This window comes from Gobius niger (assembly GCF_951799975.1).
Source record: "Gobius niger genome assembly, chromosome: 15".
Classification (NCBI taxonomy): Eukaryota; Metazoa; Chordata; class Actinopteri; order Gobiiformes; family Gobiidae; genus Gobius; species Gobius niger.
In genome coordinates, this window is record NC_136866.1 from 319,061 (window position 1) to 339,768 (window position 20,708).

The 20,708-nt window shown below is 44.0% G+C and overlaps 1 protein-coding gene across 2 annotated transcripts in view; it reads left to right on the forward strand.

Annotated features, from left to right (window-relative positions):
• Positions 1-4,441: 4,441 nt before the first annotated feature.
• The window catches only part of nrxn3b (neurexin 3b), a 498,054-nt gene continuing 481,787 nt past the window's right edge, over positions 4,442-20,708 (forward strand). For both annotated transcript variants that reach the window (XM_079571780.1, XM_079571779.1), the window contains exons 1-2: positions 4,442-4,662; positions 12,334-13,452. In XM_079571780.1, coding sequence (XP_079427906.1) covers positions 12,756-13,452 — 697 coding nt within the window. In that variant the 5' untranslated portion in view covers positions 4,442-4,662; positions 12,334-12,755. The remainder of the gene's footprint in view (positions 4,663-12,333; positions 13,453-20,708) is intronic.

Consider the following 20,708-nt stretch of genomic DNA (forward strand, 5'->3'; position numbering starts at 1 on the left):
AAATCAAGGAAACTCACTGCTCTAAATAGTTTTCCGCATCCAGTGGCTTTGAAGGAGGTGCTGCGGGTAGAAGGCAGGGCCAAAAATAACAACAAATGTGAAACCCCGAAGAATGCTCACCATATTTTCAGACTGGGGGCAACATAATAATAATAATAAGCCCACATTGACTTTGTAACTGTATCTGGTTCTCTCAGCTCTCAGCGTATCTACACAACTTGCACTTATTTGCGCGACATGCCGTTTTGCATATAGGGTCTTGTTCCATTCATTACCCATGATTCATTTTCAGTCATATCATGTATTATTCATTGGAAGCTTTTGCAGCTCATTTTGTCTTTAACAAGCGAGCTAGAACAATTCCTCCGCTCGGTTTTGATTCCAAACGTTGATTGAAGAAATTATCAAAGAGCTATCACTTATTTATTGTGCTTTTTTTTTCTTTTTTTTTCTGGAGTAGGGAATGGCGAGGAGAAGAGAGCCTGCAGTGTTTTTCTCACAGATGAAGTTGCATTATTTGTCAGGGATAGCGGGTTTGTTCAGGGTTGAGCGGGTCGGACGGAGCGGTACAGAGCGGTGGGCGTCATGATGTTGAGATTCATGCTCATTAGAAAGCCTTGTTTTTCTTAGTTTTTGTTCAAGTATGGAGATGCTCTTCTCCAATGCCGTCTGTTTCTGCCGGGCACACCGGGAAGTTATTTAATCAGCTTCTCGAGGTATTTGTCAATGTGTTTAAGCTCCGAGATCAGGTCAGTAAAAACTTAAATGCAAAAGAAATACATGGAAGCCTGGAACGTCTTCGGCAGATCATTGAGGTGACGCGTGAAAATGTTCACTTTTTAACCTCTTAACCCCCATCTACACAAGCTATTTTTCTGGCATTATTTGCTAGTTATTATCCAGGTATCCAGGCATTACCCAAATCCAAAAAACTTCCTGAAAAAAGTGTCAAAATAGCCATGAAAACAAAACGGAAATGAGGAGGAAAAAGGCACAAAAACAATGAAAAAGTGACGACAATGCGGCTACAACGCATGGAAACACAAGTCAAAATCTTTGATTAGTTTTGTAGGTCTTAGCTTTCAAATGAGGCATGACTCTGGCCTGTATTCTGTTAGAATCATTTAGATTTGGGTAAAGCCGAACTGGAGAAAAAGTGGGGGTTAAGAGGTTAAACAGAAGTGAACGTGAACTATTTGAATATTAATATAAGAGAAAAACATGGTTGGTTGAGTAGAGGGAGATCTGCCTGGAGATGCAGATGCTGTGGTGTCGATACCTTTCATTCACTATAGGACAAAAACAAATAAAAGTATTATGAGTGAGTTTATTTCAGATGTGGCCAAAAAGAAAAGAACAAAAGAAGTGCATAAAGTGCCAGTCAGATGTTCAGGTTAAGGAGTGCGTGGATCATTGTCAAAAGTAATGGGAGTTATTTTCACATTAGCTTTAGATTGGTCTTACTGAATAATCATTTTAGCTTCAAGGCTCGCTAATAAGCTCCGTAATGAACCTCCCTCTGCAATTACCTGACATGCACTGTTATCAATAACTTGATTTAGCAAAATATAAAACCAGTTTTGGCTTCACCTGGAGCCTCTCAGCAGCAGAACTCAACCAACACATGAGAAGAAAACCTTTTTCTACTTCATCCAGTGATTTTCCGCGTTTGCATCAGTCCGTACCACGGGGGCAGGGTGAGGCCAGATGTTGTCTTAGTCCTGTGGCGTTTTCACAGAAACAAATGGCTGCAATTTTACGGCAGATTCAGGACTTTCATTTAAGTCCAATTAGACTTTAGCGCCTCATTTAACACGACGTATCAGCACCTTTAGCTGGAGGTTAATCACCCTGTCTCCACATGTGCTGTGGCCAGCGTTGTCTCTTGTTTCAATGCCTTCCCATGTTTCTGTGTCTCTTATGTCTTGGTCATTGGACTAATGTGATTTTTATAGGGGAAATTTGCTTGAAAAACGATGCATCCAGTGCAATAATCACACGGCTAGTTCAGTGAGCAGAGTTTCTCCACATTAATAGGCCATTAAAAGGTAGGAAGTCCTTAGTGTAAACAACAAGTCACTTACAGCAGTGTTTTTCAACCTTTGTTGAGCCAAGGCACATTTTTTTCATTGAAATAATCACGAGGCACCACCAGCAGAAAATGTTCTCATCAAAGTGTCTTGGCGAGGAACGCCGTATAGTCTCACTAGCCACAACGCCTCAATACATCACTAATCCTCTTGTGAAATTAACTACCTGATATGGAAGAGTATAATATGGTTCCTCTGCCAATCACTAGACAGCACAGACACTCGAAAACGGTACATTATTTGGGGGAAAAAATGCATTTTTTTTTTTTTTTTTTAAACTAGGTGAGATTGGATAATTTCCCAAGGCTCACCAGACAATATCTCACGGCGCACTAGTTTGCCACGGCACAGTGGTTGAAGAACACTGACTTACAGTATGTACAAAGAGATTCCAGCTCTTTCCCTCAGGACAGTATCTCAGCTTCCTGACCATCACCAAATCCTTCAGAAGTGACTGAGCCTCCTGAATAAGAGATGAACACTTTACAAACATGTTTGTTATATTGTTTTATAATTGCAATTCTAGTAGTCCTAATATTGAGTTTTGTATTTCACATCTACACACATGTATAATTTTTGCACTTTGGCTTCCCCCATGGCTGTGTGTTTGGACTGCAGTTTTTCCCCGTCTTAGCCTTTGTAGTAACCAACACATTTGCTTTCCAAGTAAAAGTCTCTGAAAACATGTCTGTGTCTGCGGATAACTGCCCTGCTTTTCTACACGTCTGCCAAAAGGAAGAAGATTTTTGGATTCCTCACAATCCTCTGTTCTCCACGTTTTGATGACAGGTCCATGTGTTTTTCAGTCCTGGCAGAACAAGAGGAGGTCACTGATGCTTTCCCACTGGCCTCCCTCTAGTCCTGCCTGAGTCAAAAGTCCTTCTTACGCCTCAGGCTATTTCTCAAAGCATCAGAGTGGATCTGAATGGATGCCAAAGACAGGCCTTCCCTGACTCAATTTGGTCCTTTTCCCTCCTCCAACCACTGAAATGCAATAAGGGTTGAGAATTATTCATAGTTTTACTAGTTTTTAATGTCACTCTTCAGAATATAGCTCTAAAGATGAGGCAATGTTGCGGCAACACTAAAACATTATAAAAGACCGTTTTAGACTAAAGGCTTTTCATCATATTTTCCAGAGGGACAATTTCTTTCAATTTGATGGAAAGTGAAATATTTCCCACTGCACGCATCTGATTATTCTGGGTCAGAGGATTTAGATAAAAAGGAAAATAAGTAACTCTTCGTAGAAAATAAAAGACAGCCATCTTGGATTTCATCTTTTGCACCATAGAGTGGTTAATGCTTTAGCCTTACAAGAAGAAGGTACCAGGGTGGATTCCCAGACAGTGGACCTTCTGGGTGCTCCGTTATCGCCCATTAATCCAAAAATATGCGTAATAGATTAACTTCTGATCAGGAAATGTGCTCTGGAGCTCCGCCCCCTGGAGATGCAGATGGCACATTTTGTCATAACCCTGGCAAGGTAATGGCAAAAAAAATTTGTTTTTTGCAGATTTCCCATTTCAATCATCGGCACCATGGACAGGGCGACAGATTCCTCGTTCAGCACCTTGGACAGATTCCTCGTTCAGCACCTTGGACAGGGCCTTGACCTTTTTCACACTGTCGCACAATTTGGTGAGTCGCTGCCTTGGAAACAGATTCTATAACAATCGGCGCGTGTGTCGTGTGTGTGTATGACAGTGCATGAGCTTTACCTGAAAGCATCATTCTCAAATCTGCAAATACATAAGACCTTTTTTTGTGCCTAATATCAGATGATTGTGACGGCAAACAACGCGACAAAAGCCACTAAAGACATTTCATTTTTCCTAAGGGGCAATTTTCTCCATTTTGTCCTAAAGTGAAATGATTGCTGCTCCCGACTGCGCGGAGGAGGAGGCGGGTCGGAGCGACAGTACGCGCGCGTGTGGAGGGGGGGGGGGGGGGGGGAGAGAGGAGAAAGAGGGAGAGAGAGAGAGAGAGGGAGAGAGAGAGAGAGAGGGAGAGAGAGAGAGAGAGAGAGAGAGAGAGAGGGAGAGAGAGAGAGAGAGAGAGAAGGAGAGGGAGAGGGAGAGAGAGAGAGAGACACAGGGAGAGAGAGGAAGAGAGAGAGGGAGAGAGAGGGAGAGTGAGGGAGAGAGAGAGAGAGAGAGAGAGAGAGAGAGAGAGGAGAGAGAGAGGAGAGAGAGAGACACAGAGAGAGAGAGGGAGAGAGAGAGGGAGAGAGAGAGAGAGAGGGGGAGAGAGAGAGAGAGAGAGAGAGAGAGAGAGAGAGAGAGAGAGAGAGAGGGAGAAAGAGGGAGAGAGAGAGACACAGGGAGAGAGAGAGAGAGAGAGAGAGAGAGAGAGATGCGCGTTCACTGAACTGAGCTAAGCCGGGGTAAGGGAAGCGCAGAGGGAGAAGCAAAAGGGAGGAAGCGCCACTAATAACGTCCTCATCACCAGCATCAGCGTCTCTCAGCCCCGGGCGGATACTCGCGCTCCCGCACGCGCTCTGGATGCTCTATCTGTCCGCGGGATTGACGTTTTCCATTTCGTTTTGTGGATTATCTCTCCGCGCGCAAAGGTAGGAACAATGTCCAAAAAGATGCACGTCTGGTTAGTTTCACATGTAGTACATATAATAAAGTATAGAAGGCGGTTAAGTTTACCAGCGGCATCGCGTGACTTCTGAACGGAAACAAACGCGGTGACTTTGGCCATGAAGGCGCGGATTACGGCGCGCAGAGGCGGCAGTTTGACGTGAAAGCTTTTTTGCGTGTATCAGCGCACGCGAGGATGAGAGTCAGCACTTCCAATGCTTACATTTAGCTCAGATGTATGAGAGTGACATTTACTTTAGAACGCGCGATCACTGGGAAAGTTTCAGTTCACTGCCCGCGTCTGGTCGTCAGGGATCCGTCAGTGTTGCGCCAGAGACAGAAAGAAAGAAAGACATAAATGCTACAAACACGTTATTTTTCAGGCAGTGTCCGCGGATTCTGATCCACTTCAGGCGCGTAGCCTACATTCTTTTTTTTGTGTATAATCCTTTATCACGCGCAGGCAGAGTGCAGCTTTACGCACGCCAGAGTGCCACCGCGCGCAGGAGCGGAGGAAAGCGCCGGGACATGTCACCAGCGCTGGTTTATTCATCGGCAGCGGGACTCGTGGATCGTGTTTCTGTTTAGTTTTACTTCAAATAGCCTGATGGTTTCGCACGTCACGTCACTGCAGCTGCGCCATTTGGTCTGAAGTGTATGTGTGTGTGTGTGTGTGTGTTAGGTCTTTAAAGTGACTGGAACATATAGATTTATAGAAATGTGAGCGGGGGAAATGCACTAATATCACTGAGGACAGAGGAAGAAGCTCCTGGAAGATCTGGAACAGTGGATGCCCCAACTCTCAGTGTCCTCCTCCAGGGGATCGTCGCCTACAGGAGCAGCTACATCATTAATTATAGGGCTCAAACAGTGTTGCCATTGAGCTGACGACGTGGGCCTTGTCATTGGTGATTAAGACGAAAACATGTGTCAGGGAAGGGTCAGTCACTTTACTCAATGTTAAGAGTAAACAAAATAATAAAGAAAAACGGTTTACCACGTGATCTCTACTCATGTAACACAGACCCACACGAATCAACTAAATAACCTATTGAACCTATGGCCCATTTTATTTTTATTTATAGCACTCTCTCACCCTCAACTCAACATACAATGGGTTGAACATAATTCAATATAAAATGTCATATTATACTATTTTTATTATTTTAATTATTATTATTCTCTCCAGGAAGTCACATGAACATCCACAGGGTCCAGTGTGATGATCCAGTTTGCACATTCTGCCTATAAATAACTGTAAATATTTCATTTGAACAAGTACGTCCAGGGAGATTGTTGCCTCCGCCTCGCCCCACATTGTCCTCGGCGCGAGCCTCATGCAGCGGGACGCGTGCTGCTGTGGCTGGTGTCATGTGGAATCAGTCCTCCTGGCTGAAGGCCCCTGACAGACAGGCACAGCAGCGAGCGGGGCCGAGGCGAGGCGAGGCGAGGCGAGGCGAGGCGCACGGATCCTGCTGGGGACAGGACTATATTACAAAACATGTCAATGAATCTGCACAGCTCAACCTCATGCTTCCATGCATCATTTATGGCTCGTCGGTGACATTATCGCGTTCAGGTTATCCCGTATCCTGTGATATTTAATAATTCAATGTGTGTTTTCCGGAAAACATATCTCTGCTCATAATTGAGTCAAGAACATCGTGATATGGCAACTCAAAGTGAAGTTATGACTGATGACAAGTGTCGTGTCCTAAATAGTAAGATATATTGAATCTTTTATTGAATTCCTGCCTTTTTTGTCCCGAAGGTGTCGGCTGCAGTTCTCTTTTATGGCACATATACCTCGTATTATTTAGTTCCTTTGTCAGCCCTTTAAATCTATGTTAACTCGGGAGCGACAGGGACATATTTACAGCTCCTGTATCCGGGAGCTTCCCCAAAGTGAACAGGTTAGTCTGCTGCCAGGACTGATGCCAGGTCAAGGAGACACAAAACATTCCATGTAGAATCCTCTTTTTGTCATCCAATACTTGGATCCGTATGTTGCTTGTCACACAGCTTTGTGTCAGACTGTTTCCTTTGGATGTTTCTTCTTCTACTGCTGAAGCGCTTCGATCAGTATTTCTTGGATTTTTGTGCTTCTTCTTGAGCTTCTTTTGCTCTGAAAGCGGGTTTATAACAATGCCAGAGCTGAAAGTGAATGGTTTTCACAGTTTTCCAAAATGCCACTCCCACTTCATCCTTAGAGGACAAGCTAGGTCAATTTGAAGTTCTGCCTTGCAGGCTCTCACTCATCCTTGTCTTTACATAGACATTATTTCAGTTATTCAACGTAAAATATCGATGTTGAAGAACCATAGAGACTATATTTATACCTCAATTATGCACGATATGTCCAGTATAATTATTGTGCCTCCAGGTAAACAAGTCCACATACTAACACCAGAGTCCACATACTAACACCAGAGTCCACATACTAACACCAGAGTCCACATACTAACACCAGAGTCCACATACTAACACCAGAGTCCACATACTAACACCAGATAAAGTTGTTGCCTCCAAAGAAATAATCGGCACCGGCCATGTCATTTACATTTACATGCACACACGTATGCATTTCTACATCAGCCTCTCCATAAAATGAGACGAGCTGTTTCTGGAAATAGCCCGTGCTGTCAGGACCGGGGCGGGCTGAAGGGTATCTCTTATGACAAGGCTGTCAGTGAAATATTTCCCTGTGAAATTGGACTTGTCACCACATTAGCCTTAATTAGCTTAGCCTGCAGTGTAGCTAGCAGGTGCAGCGTTGACATCATTTTTTATGGACACCTGCTAAAGGGAAAGACATGTAATAGAATCATGACTGCTGTATTTTCTAGGTTTGTATGTTGAATGTTTGGCAATTTGTAACAACCCTTTAAAAACTGTTGTGACTGGACATTTTTGCAGTATTTTAGCAGCAATTAGCATAAGGTGCTTGGTGGAGTCCACGTGTTGTTTTCCTCTTATTTAGCGCTATTTGTATGTTCACAAAAAAAAAAGATTCTTACTGTGTTTCTGAAAAAGTGACATAACAGCTGATTGTGGCTGTAATAACTGGGCAAAATAACTTAACTCCAGGAACATCTGGTTCTTCAGTCGTGCAGTGTGATTGAAGGAAATATCATTTAGTTGAAAACCATGTGAATCATCGAAGCTGCTTCCCAAAACCACATTGCAAAGCTAATTTGTAGCATGACAAAAGGTCTTTAGTGAGCGAAAAGGGGCCTTGTTGGCACAGTGAGCCTCCCTGTCAAATCTCCGTCTAACAGGGACACCTGATGCCGTACTCCTGCAGTGCGCACAATAAGTCATGTTAATTGAATAGAAGCCAGAGCCAATTGTCAAAGCAGACTGGTATCTCCAGTTTCATGGGCACACGGAGGTTTGCTTTGTGCGCAAACATGGCGAATATTGAGCGGCAGGTTGGATTGACACAGCTGGGCTCGGTTTTTCTTTTTTTTTTCCTTCTTTCCTCAATACTTTTTTCGTCTCACAAAACCTTTTAACCTCTGCGCCGTCTCACTGAAGCACCTTTCAGACAAAGACGAGGATCCTGCGGCGCTGTCAGAGAGGCACACAGCGACACTCGCCCGGACACAGACAAATGCATTAGCATAGGTATCGGTTACTAGAACTCAATAGCTCGCCTGCTCCAGCGAGATTAACTATTCAGGGCAGGTGGTTAAAGGGACTATTGTGTTGCACGGGCCTGCGCTACTGTCATGACTGGACAATGCGTTTGTCTGGTGGGCTGCCTCCTGCCAAAACAATCGCAAGGGCAAAGGGCTGCTAGAGTACACACACGTATAGAGTTTCCCCATTGAATCGTATGTGTCGAATCCAAATGAGTGGGAATTAAGACGAAACAGCATGCGGGTGATTTCTAATAGGCTGTGTCATCCGGGTTAGGCTTCTGAAAATGAGTTTATGCATTCACCAAGAGAGGGAAAATTAAAATGCTAATCAGAAGGAAGTTTGAAGCAACAAAATGGCATCCTTACATCTTTCTGAGTAAGTGTTTATGATTGTAATCCCCCAAAGACATGCAAATCGGAGTTGGAGGAACAGAAGATAATTAGTCTTGTTTATCAGGATCCCGGCAGGTCCAAGCAGAGAGCGGGCTGATGTCTGCGGCTGCACACGTGTTCTGGCTCACATCCATGACGTTTCATTCATCGCTGACTGCATTCTGTCCAGTCCTGTGGTGGCGATTAGCTGAATTCACTATTGTTAGGTTTTGGAGTCTGAAGGGGAGAGGAAAGTTAATTTGGGTGGATATGCCTGGGTAATTGGTTGAAATGGGCCCAATTAAAAACTTATAAGGCTAATGTTATTAGCACTTTATCTGTATGCCACACAAAAGGACATTTGGAATTATAAGTGCAACAGTGCAAAAGGCTGATTTTTAAAGTGTATATGCAAAGCTCTAATGGATATATTATAGATTGTTGAGTCAGGCTCCTGGAATACACTGAAAAGCTCATAACCATAAGTAAGTGCTTTATTTGTCATTGTACAAATGGTAAATGGCCTCGACTTTTCTACCTTTATCAGGCCCAAAGCGCTTTACAGTGAGGACTCAGTCACTCTCATTCACACACCAGTGCACGCAGACACTGGAGGCAAGTCGGGGGAAGTGTCTTGCTCAAAGACAGAACCACACTGTGCACTTGCGGGAGCTGGGATTTAATAATAAATAATAATAATAATAAATTTTATTTGTAACGCACTCTTCATTCAAAGAATCTCAGAGTGCTACAAGACAACACACACATTAAAAACATCAACAATTATAAGCTTTCTTAAAAAGGAACGTTTTCAAATTAGCTTTAAAAAAGTCCAGGTTGCTTGTTTCCCTCAAATCCGCGGGGAGGCTGTTCCAAAGCCTTGGTGCAGCAGCACAAAAGGCTCTGTCCCCCATGGTTTGGCGTTTGGTTGAAGGAACTTGAAGGTGGAGGCTACTGGATGACCTGAGGGTGCGGTTGGAGGGTTTCCGTGATATGAGTGATATGATTTGAACCCACGGCCTTCCGATCACGAGACGACCCGCTCTACCAACTGCCACTGTCGTCCCAGTCTTACATACAGTAATTAGTACAACTGTACAACGAACCATGCAACGAAACTGTGCTCAGGTGTTAGTCCTGAGCCGCTGCGACTGGGCCAACCTGAGCAGCATCTTTTTGGAGCTCGGGGAAACCTGGCTGGCCACCTTCAGTGCTCCAGTGCAGCACCTTCTGGGTTTGTCCCTGATTCAGAGCGTGGTGTCCTGCACTGATCAGCTCCTCCACAACAGTCTCTCTTTTGAAGAGCGCAGCAGTTCATCTGTTTTATTCTGCAGGGATCGTCCATTAGCCAGAACACTATAGGATAGAAGGCTTGTGTGGCTTAGCTGTGAGTCTTGCCCGGATACCTCCTCGTTTGTCCCTTTTCTGTTTCCTGTAGCGCCTCTTGTGACGCCTCCACTGTGCTGCAGCTCTGGGGGCTCTTGTTGCCTCTTCAGTGTAGTTAAATGTCTTCAGCTCATTAGCATGGAACTCATCTTTGCAAAAGACGACTAGCTCCACCGGAAAAAGGTGGCTTCCCCTCTTCGGGTCGGTGGGGAGTCCTTACCTCAAGTGGAGGAGTTCAAGTATCTTGGGGTCTTGTTCACGAGTGAGGGACGGATGGAGCGTGAGATGGACAGACGGATCGGTGCGGCGTCAGCAGTGATGCGGTCGCTGTATCGGTCTGTCGTGGTGAAGAGGGAGCTGAGTCTGAGGCAAAGCTCTCGATTTACCGATCGATCTACGTTCCCACTCTCAGCTATGGTCATGTGATTTGGGTCATGACCGAAAGGACAAGATCGCGAATACAAGCGGCCGAAATGAGTTTCCTTCGCAGGGTGGCTGGGCGCACCCTCCGAGATCGGGTGAGGAGCTCAGTTACCCGGGAGGAGCTCGGAGTAGAGTCGCTGCTCCTTCACGTCGTAAGGAGCAGCTGAGGTGGCTCGGGCATCTGTTCCGGATGCCTCCTGGTTGCCTCCCGCGGGAGGTGTTCCAGGCATGTCCTAGTGGGACAAGGCCTCGTGGACCCAGGACACGGTGGTGGGACTATGTCTCCGAGCTGGCCTGGTGTCGCCTCGGGGTCCCCCCAGAACAGCTGGAGGAGGTGTGTGTGGATCGGGAAGTTTGGGCATCTCTGCTGAGACTGCTGCCCCCGCGACCCGGCCCCGGATAAAGCGGAAGAAAATGGATGGATGGACTCGCTCTGTAATATAAAAATACATTAAATACGGAATATCAGGATTCAAAGTGTGACTAGAAACACTCAACCTCTGCAAAGGCACTGGCTCTATGTTGAAAGTGCCATGTTCAGGGGTAAATCTCAGAGCAATGTTCAGTTCAGTTTATTATGAATATACAGTAAAAACATTTACACATTCGTTCAAGGAATAATGCATATTCATAAATGGGACACCCCTGAAGCAACAGTTATTTTATATATGGGCCCAAAATAAGACACAACGTTAAAAAACACAAACACACATTAACACATTGGTAACCTAGGAAACATTACTTATGGTACCTATTTCCTGCCTAACCTAACTAACCTACTCTGAACTAAAACTACCTTACCTGACTTTTACTACCTTAGGAATGTATCAATGTAAAAGGGTAGACACGATATGCTCACACACATTGGAACATACTGCCATCAGACACAAGCTACTTTAGTCTTTTTTTTATTTTTTTATTTATTTTATTTTAGAGGTCCAGCTCGGGTTTATTGTATTTTCTTAGAAGCTCAATTTTTAATTTCTTTTTAAAAATGGCCAAAGATGTTGCCGTTTTAATGTCCGTGTTCAGATTGTACACTTGACTGTCCTCGTTTTTCCCTTTAAGAGGGTTTTATGTCTTGTGTTGTGATCATGAGCAGGTGTAGAGGCCAGTCTATCCTTAGGTCTAGACATGACGGTATACATTATACATGCATTTTGAAAGAGCTTATATTTATAGAAAAAGGAGTGGGTGGGGCTGTTAAACTTGGCCCAAGAGATGGCTCGAATGGCTTTCTTTTGGATGAGCCAAGAAAAAAGACAACTATTCATTTGGAAAAGCCAGAGGTCGGCGATCTTTTTTAATCCCAAGAGATGTTTTGTTTGTTTTCCAAGAACAGTAAATTCTTATTCGTAAAGAGCCTTAACTAATTCTAACATGGATGTTTACAGTAGTGTTAAATCAGGACTTAATTAGGTTGAATAGTGGACTAACTGCGGTTTCACCAAGGCTAAAGCGTGTACAAAACCAGGCCTAAACCATGACTTTGTGAGACCACCTTTCTCTCCATATTCAAAGAAACTATACATCATGGACGCCTGGACTAAGCTGAGCATTTCTCATTCATGTGCCTCTGCATTTTCACATTTTACTCCAACCCTGCGCTCGTTACCTTGACCATTCTGACGCTACTATAAATAATTAGGTTCCAATAGACAAGACAGTGTATTGAATTACTCGGGATTGACTTGAATAAAAGCAGACGCCTTGTCCTTGATGCGTTGCGAGTAGTTTATTATTTTACGAGTGGGCTACGTCATGGCCCCTGACTTGATTCCTTTCATGGGTTGTTAATGAAAAATGCATGTGCTGTGTCTTGTTTTGCAGTCACGTCTGACCCGCCGCCTTGAGGCCGGCCGCTAACGCCATGGGGCACGGAAGTGGAGCAACTCTCCAAGGCTTCAACCCTGGAGGTCACCGCAAAGAGAAAGTCCAAGATGCTCTGAATCACTGACGGGCTTTGTTGTTATTATTATTATTATTTTTGTAGTCCTACCTGTCCCCAGAGCCCAAGTGCAAATTGGATATTTTTTTCATAAGGTCCTGTTCAGGCTTGGATAAGAAGATTAAAACCCATTATCAGCATTAGATCTGCCTCAAAGATAAAAGAAGGATATTGCTTTTGCCGCTTGACTGCAAAATTATCTATGTGGAATATAAGATAACTCGCGGAACATAGGCATAATCCGATGTTATTATCACTGCGAGGATCTTTGTAACTCTTGTGGCGCATCCTCTCCTTATCTACAATGAATCCCAACGGCCTACCTGGGTTTGCTCTTTTGCTGCTGAGTATCGTCCTGGGCCTCAGCACGTCTATGGAGTTTACCGGCTCTGAAGGCCAGTGGGCTCGCTACCTCCGCTGGGACGCCAGCTCCAGAAGCGACCTCACCTTCCAGTTCAAAACGTCACAGCCCAACGGCCTGGTCATCTACTTCGACGACGGCGGGTTCTGCGACTTCCTGCTGCTCACGCTCAGCGACGGCAAGATGCAAGTGCGGTACAGCATCGACTGCGCCGAAACCACCATCACCTCCGACAAAATGGTCAACGACAGCCGCTGGCACTTCGCCGCCATCAACCGGCACAACCTGCGGACTGGTTTGGCCATAGACGGACAGACCAACACCCAGGAGGTGCGCCCCCAGAGGCAGTTCATGACGATCGTCAGCGACCTTTTCATCGGAGGTTTACCCGGGGACATACGCACCTCCGCCATCACCCTGCCGTCCGTCCGTGAGCTGCCGCCTTTCAAGGGAATTATCACTGATCTTAGCTATGGAAGTAAGCTGCCCAGGCTGATAAATAGTCAGAAGGTGCGCTTGGAGATGATCGGGCTGTGCACAGAGAACCCCTGTGAGAACGGTGGGATCTGCTCGCTGGCGGACGGAGAAACCTACTGCGACTGCTCCAAAACGGGATATGTAGGTCGATACTGCACCGAAGGTAAGAGCGGCCGGGCTCCACAGCTTTCTGTGTCAAGTGCTGAATATTGATTAAAACCGCCTTAAGAATTCACAGGTTTCCCTCAAGAATTTAAAGACTAACGCTTTGTGTCCTTTGGTAAACACCACAGAATACTTATGTTACAGCCAATCCATTTTTGAACTTTAGGCGACGCAAGTACATCCTGCTGTAATAACACTCTTGTGTAGCGTGTGGTTTGCATTACGGACATTTGCATAGCCGTAAAATCTATATTGTAGCCACAGACTTCTCACACGGATCATTAACATAATCTGAAATATATGTCCTTAAAGAGCGAAAAGATATACAGGAGTTTATCAAAATGCTTATGTCAAATAGATCTTATTTTGTGGACAGTTTTGCAGCTATTGTGTGACCTGTAGAGCGGCAACTAACGATTATTTTGTAATCGATTAGTCTATCGATCATTTTTACGATTAATCGATTAATTGCTCGGCTGTGAATGGTGTAGGAAAATTTTATTTTTTAATTTTTTTTATCACATTTTAGCTTAACTCGCGCTGTTTAACCTCTTAACTCCCGCCTGAACCGAGAGGATCTTTTTCCTCACGTCATCACATTATTTTTCCATCATTTTTTTGTTGGGTATTCAAGTCATTTTTGTCACTTTTTGGTCATTATTATTCATTTTTTGTCACATTTTTGTCATTTTTTTGTTACATTTTGGTCATTTTTTTGAGAAAATGTGCTCGGTTCAGGTGGGAGTTAAGGGTTTAAGGAAGTGCTGATGGAGTAAACTAAAGGGAAAGGTTTGTTGAAGGCTCTATTCATGAAATTTACATTGTACAAACCACTACAGACCCTAAATATAAAATCAAACTAGGTTTTCATCAAAAATACTACATTTTTTTGGTCATTTTTGCTCCATTTGAGTCTGTGTGAGCAAGTAAAAAAAATAATCGATTACTAAAATAGTTGTCGACTCTTTCATTAACCTGTTCTTCTAAATAACAGTGGGCAGTTACTGAAGAATAAAGCACTAATGCATTCTGGAAGCCGGCACAGGCTCAAAGTCATTTTTTTCCCTGAGCCAAAGATTCTTGTCATTTCCCAAATGTGCACCAATCTTTAGAATCAGACTAAACCTTTTGTCTTGTGCAGGAAATCATTAATAACATTCAGTTTCAGCAGTTTGTATCAAAGTATCACAATTATCCAGCATTAATATCATTTATAGCTTCTATTAACATAAATCTTATATAAACTGCTGATTTGATGAATGTAATTTTAATTTCAAAATGGCTGTGTAATCCCTGCAGCTAAACTTCCTATATTTTGCGCCCTTCAAGCAAAATACATGTATTAAAATACGCCTTCGTTGCTTTATAGCATTTGCAAACCAGCAGTGTGTAAAACTAAGCTGTTGCATGTTAGTTTTTGAAGCGCCCGGCGCTGCACTCAGGGGCTCAGGACGGGAGGAGGGGGTTACTTAAACTGCACATTTTATAAAGTGTTCAAGTTTCAGGTGGGAGTATTTTTTTTTTTAGAGAGAGAGAGAGGATGTGCTCAGCGTTTTCCTTTTACCTTCACAGTTAATACTTTTGATGAAGAAGAGGAAGCGCTGGATGCGGTATTAGCTGATGTGACTAAAATTACAGTCCTCTTCCCCCCCCTCCCCTTTCCCCCCACCCCGTTTTAAACGTTATTCAGCTCTTGCAAGGTGCCGCCACAACCTGAAGGTACACACTGTGTTTTTTTGGGATGAGAAGCAAGTCTGTCTCTATCTCCTTCTGCTTTCGAGCCAAGGTCATCTCAGTTTTCGGGGACGAGCGTAATGAGATTCAGCACTTTGACAATCTTGTATTAGAGATATGAGCTCGCAGGGCCTTTTGCAGCAATTACTTTGTAGTCGCCGCCATGTGAGGTGACAGGAGCGCGGAGAAAGAGGAGCTTTTTCTTTTAAAAAGCAGCTTTTCCTCTACAGAAATACTTTGATTGTGACTGTTTTTTTTTTATATTGTTCAGTGAAGTGCCCACCATGTTTATAGCCCTCAAGGCCAAACCCCGCCTTTCTAAAACATAGCTTGGTGTTACTAAGAATATCTTGCTCATATGTCATATCGTGCACTACATCCCCAGTCTTTGGCGTCTATATTTAGGCGATGATAGTACATTTGCTTCATAATGTTTCCCTTCTTTCTGGTTTATGGCTATGATTTGCACAGAAAGCTTGAGTGTGGACAGACTCATGTCGACTTGCCTCCGCTGCTGACCTAGTTTTGGGTAATCAGACTGACAAGGCTGAGGGATGACTCCATTTTGGCCCGTTGCCCCTCCACTCCCACGCCCACTCGCACCAGAGGAATGCTCAATGGGCACCGTGGCATCAGCGACAGGAATGATACAGCACATTTTCTCATACAGGCTCATCAAACTGAAGCTTAAAGGACGGACTTTCTACAAACAGAAACACACAAAAATGCGGAGAATGAGGACAAAGACTGTGACGCTGCAGAGAAACAGCGTCTTTTATAGGAGGTGATATTAAGGGATGGCACTTTATCAAAGAAACAGTAGCATTCGCACAAACTAAGCTTGGTTCATTCAGGGGCTGGATGTAGAGCAGTCAAGGGCTCGGACTGGATTTGCCCTGTGGCTTTATGCCATTTACTCATCAAGTCTTCCTCCGAGCAGTCGATAAAAGGGAGGGAAAGAAGAAAGTGCTTTTTTTATTGAGCCTTCTGTGCATCAACACAGATACAAAGGTGACACGTTTAAATATGCAAATGCTTTTTTTTTTTTTCTCCAACGTCATCTGTTGATGTCGTCTGCAGCCATATTTAGTTCAGACAGAAAAAAAAACATATGCTTTCTCTTTGTGAGGCAGTGTTTTTTCAGTGCATTAAAAAGATTAAGTCAGCCTGTTTAATCCAGTTAGTATCTCGATCAAACACTTTTACCTTAACAAAAGTAGAATAGTTTTAAGATGTTACTGTGGACACATAATTCAATAGGTAAAATATATAAAAAGGCCAATAACATTCATATATCACCGAGGTGGTAAAACAGGCTTGTAAAGTGCATAAGCCATTAAAGTTATTATCATCGTTATTATTTTAGTACCAGACATTCAAAATGATTATTCTTTTGAAGGTCCAGAAACTCCGATCAGGAATCCTCGAAAGTCCTGATGTTCTGCAGTGCAAAAATATGTTTAGATTCACCCGGCGCTTCCTTCCCATTTAGCCTTGAGGGGGAACATGGAGCGACACAACCTTTGTGTGTCCCAGGAGGTCTGCTATTGGCCCAGAATCACCCAGCGCTAACCTGTTTTTGTCTCCCACTCTCCCCTCCACGCACATCCATCTCCACACACGCCTCTTCTCTACAGCCTATTATCCCAGGCCGTAAAACGCAGCAGCAGAGGAGGAAAGTTTCCCTTTTACGGGATGGTCGGGGGGGGGGGATGTGTACTTAAGGTCGGGGTTTAGGTTTAGGCGTCGTATAAGCGCGTAGTTTCCCTTACCACCCTGCACATGGTGGATTTGTGGAGGCTAGTCATGGCGGCTCCCCTGTCGATGAGAAAGCTGCTCTTTTCTGCCTTCATTAACTGATGTGGCTGATTGTTGATTGTGCCACCGAGACAGAGAGCCATAATTAGGAAGATAATGAGAAAAGAGATGGCTAATTTGCCTGAAAAATGTCTGCACAAATACGATATGGTGATTGCCGTGGCCGCAAGAGGCGAACGGCTTATTGTTTTTTAGCATCACCAGGATAATAAGGACATCCTTTTAGCGTCTCAGTCAACCAACTTTAGATTCCTTGAAAAAGACATAACCCTGCACACTATTTCTTATGCAGTATAGTGCACTATGTAGTGGTCTGGCCATTTCCAAATGCAGGCAATCCAGGCAATTTCCCCCCCAAAAAAAACATTTGAAAATTGCCAATAAAGTGCTTTAAAACGTGTGTTAAACTACAACACACCACAATGAGTTTCAGGGGATATGACTTAAAGGGGCTAGATGCAAGTTAACCATTTTATACTCACTACTGCCACCTCAGGTCATACGTGTAACTGCAGCTTCTATATTAAGCTGGTGCATGACGGCACTTCGGACCCGAATCAACAGCTTTTTGAGTGACGGTGCAGGATTTAGAGGCAGGTCTGGGCTCATTCTACACATTGGGACATTGTTAGAACATGAAGGGGAAGAAAAATACATCATTTTGACCTTTTTAAACTCTGTATAGTCCCTTTAAATCACCCGTTACGATGACACAAGCAGCAAACTTTAGCACTGTTAAACGATCCAGTCTGTTCTCGACATATTATCCATTTTGTATTAAACACATGACAAATATGTATCAATAACTTCTGAACGGGCGCTAGTTTGGTTGGTTGGAGGAGGAGCTGGAGGAGGAGCTAGAGAACCCAGAGGAAACCCACGGACATATTGAACATGTGGCCTCCTCAAAGACAGCGCCCACATATAGTTCAGGAAATGCACCTGAGCGAGTAAGAAATGTGCAAACCCTGCAGCTCACCCGTCTGTCCAAGCTCTGAATATTTATATGTTACATTATCTGCCTGCGTTGGCCAGACCCCACGTGCACATTAGTATAAAAAAAAAAGAAGAAGAAGAAAAAAAAAAAGTGCATGAAGAGACACAAGTCGGACGCAGAGCAACAAGGCCCCGGAGCTGCTCGTTAAAACGGGCAGATGGCTGACGGACTGAGTGGACTGGGCCTCGGAAGTGTTTCGCCAGCCGTATTCCTAATGGTCGCGCACTGGCCTAGAAGCAAAACACTGTAGTAGCAGGTGCAGCGGAGACTCGAAAGTGAGCTCGCCATGTTTTGGAAGGGAATGAAAAAAGGATGCTAAATGCTGGTTTGCATATTAGATCGTTAGAAAGGGTGGGCGGCACGTTCGAGGAAAACGAAGCAGAGAGACTGGAAGAGATGTTTTCATACCGACTCTGTTATGACATTGGTGTGTCTAATGCAGTGATATTCTGTGACACTTTATCATAACTACTCCTTATTTAGCCTTAACTAATGATGAGTTAACATCAACAATTCAATAGGTAAGTGTGACTAACGCTTAATAACTACTTAACAATGAATAAATGATGCATGAGAATAACTATTCATTATGAGTGAGGCATTAAAGAGACTAGATGCAAGTTGGTCATTTATATACTCACTGCTGCCACCTCAGGTCTTAGGCGTAACTGCAGTCTCTATATTAAGCTCGTGCATGACGGCACTTCAGGTCCGAAGTAACGACTCTTTGAGTGACAGTGCAGGATTTTAGCGGCAGTTGTGGTGATTCTACACATTAGGACATGGCTGTAACATGTAGGGGGAGGAAAATACTTAGTTTTAACTTGTTTTAACTCTGTATAGTCCCTTTAACTGTAGTAGTTAAGTGTTAGTCATACTGAACTAATAAATTGTTCATGATTAAAGGGACTAGATTGATATTAAAAATAAAAACAAACAGGGATTTTCTAGCCCCTACTTGCTCCAGCCATGTCCTGTACAATGAGCCCAGACCTGTTCTCCACAACTGCCTCTAAAATCCTGCCCCGACACTCAAAAGGTTGTTGATTCGGGTCCGAAGTGCCGTCATGCACGAGCTTAATATAGAAACTGCAGTTACGCGTATGACCTGAGGCGGCAGTAGCGAGTATAAAAACGTAAACTTCCATCTAGACCCTTCAAGTAAGTGTTCATTCATCCTTTATTAAGACTAAATAAGGTGTAGTTATTATAAAGTGTTACCAAAATGATTGATATTGAGCTGTAATTGCTCATTTCCTTCTCCCACCTATTGTGTTTGTTGGAATTGACCTATTACCTCATCTCTATGAAATGAAGATAAGATAAAATAGCCTTTATTGATCTCACAATGGAGACATTAAATATGGAGAAACACTGTGTGCAAATAGGCAGGAAATGTGAAGAAAAAAACAATTAAATAGTAGATAATGGTAACAAAGAAAGTTATAGTCAGTGTTAGCAGTGCAGGTTTACATCGACGCTGATAAGTGATGTAAATACAGGGGTCACTGCATGTATTCTGCTGAGGGGCTACTGCACAAGTTACTTTACTGTTGTACAGTCTGACAGCAGTGGGGATGAAGGCCTTGCAGCTCCGTCTTGCTCTGAGGTGCCTCAATCTTCCAAATTAATGAGCGAATTCTCACCTTTCTCTAAATTGAAAGGTGAGCACAAAATCATCATCAAAGGCCTCAATGACACATTTTCCATTCAAGGTTGCCCACGTTTTCGCTGCTTTATCCTCGTAGCGCTCCTGCACCTGTTTGAGCAGAGCCCCCCCCCTGGAAACCGCCCGCACACTCCGTCTTATACGGCCCACATGCTGCACCTCCAACTCCCCGTGTAACTCGCGGCCGACTGCTGCGACCGTCTTACTTTCCTGTCCATTTTCCCATCTCCCGCAGCGTCTCGTACACTCTCGCTCTATAAACGCTCCGGCTCGGTGTAACAGCTTAGCCCTATAAAGAGTTGGCCCTAAAACACACGTTCAGCCTCCCCCCTCCCATGTGGATCGGGATGCATCAGAGTGGCTAACTGTGTCAGGGCAATGAGCTGAAATTAGACACCAGCACCAGCACCACCACCACCACCACCACCACCACCACGACCACCCTGGCTCCGGACCGGCAAATCCCAAACAGTAGCCATGGGATTAAAGCAGTACTAAGTAACTCTTCCCCCTAGAGGCCATAAGCGCAACTGCAGGTGTAGTAGCAAATTACAATTTTTTAACTTATTAATTGTCTTGGAGAGTAAGACAGGAAAGGCGAAGGGAGAGAGGGTTACTGTGCATCCAATTATACAGTGGAAATATTTTTTTTCACTCAAACTTGGCTGTAAATACTGTTTAAAGTGACGTTAGCCCACAGTTAGCTTTGCCCGTTAGCATGTTAGCTTCTTCTTCGTGATTCCATTAGTGTGTATTGCTTTCTCCGGTCCGGTGGCAGTCAAGTTGCAAACATGGTTTTCTGTCCAGAGACACCAGGGGGCGATGAAAGACCCTCCAATCATCCCAGTAACACTTGTATTACCCCCACAGGGACTACGGGGAGGATTTATTAAGGTAAACACGTTACTTAGTACTGCTTTAAAGGCTCTTCTTTTTTTTTAAACAGGACCCGAATCTTTTGGGTCAGTTGATCTCAAAAGCCATTCCAAAGACCGCCTCAATCTATTATGTCAACCCTGATGAACATTATTATCTG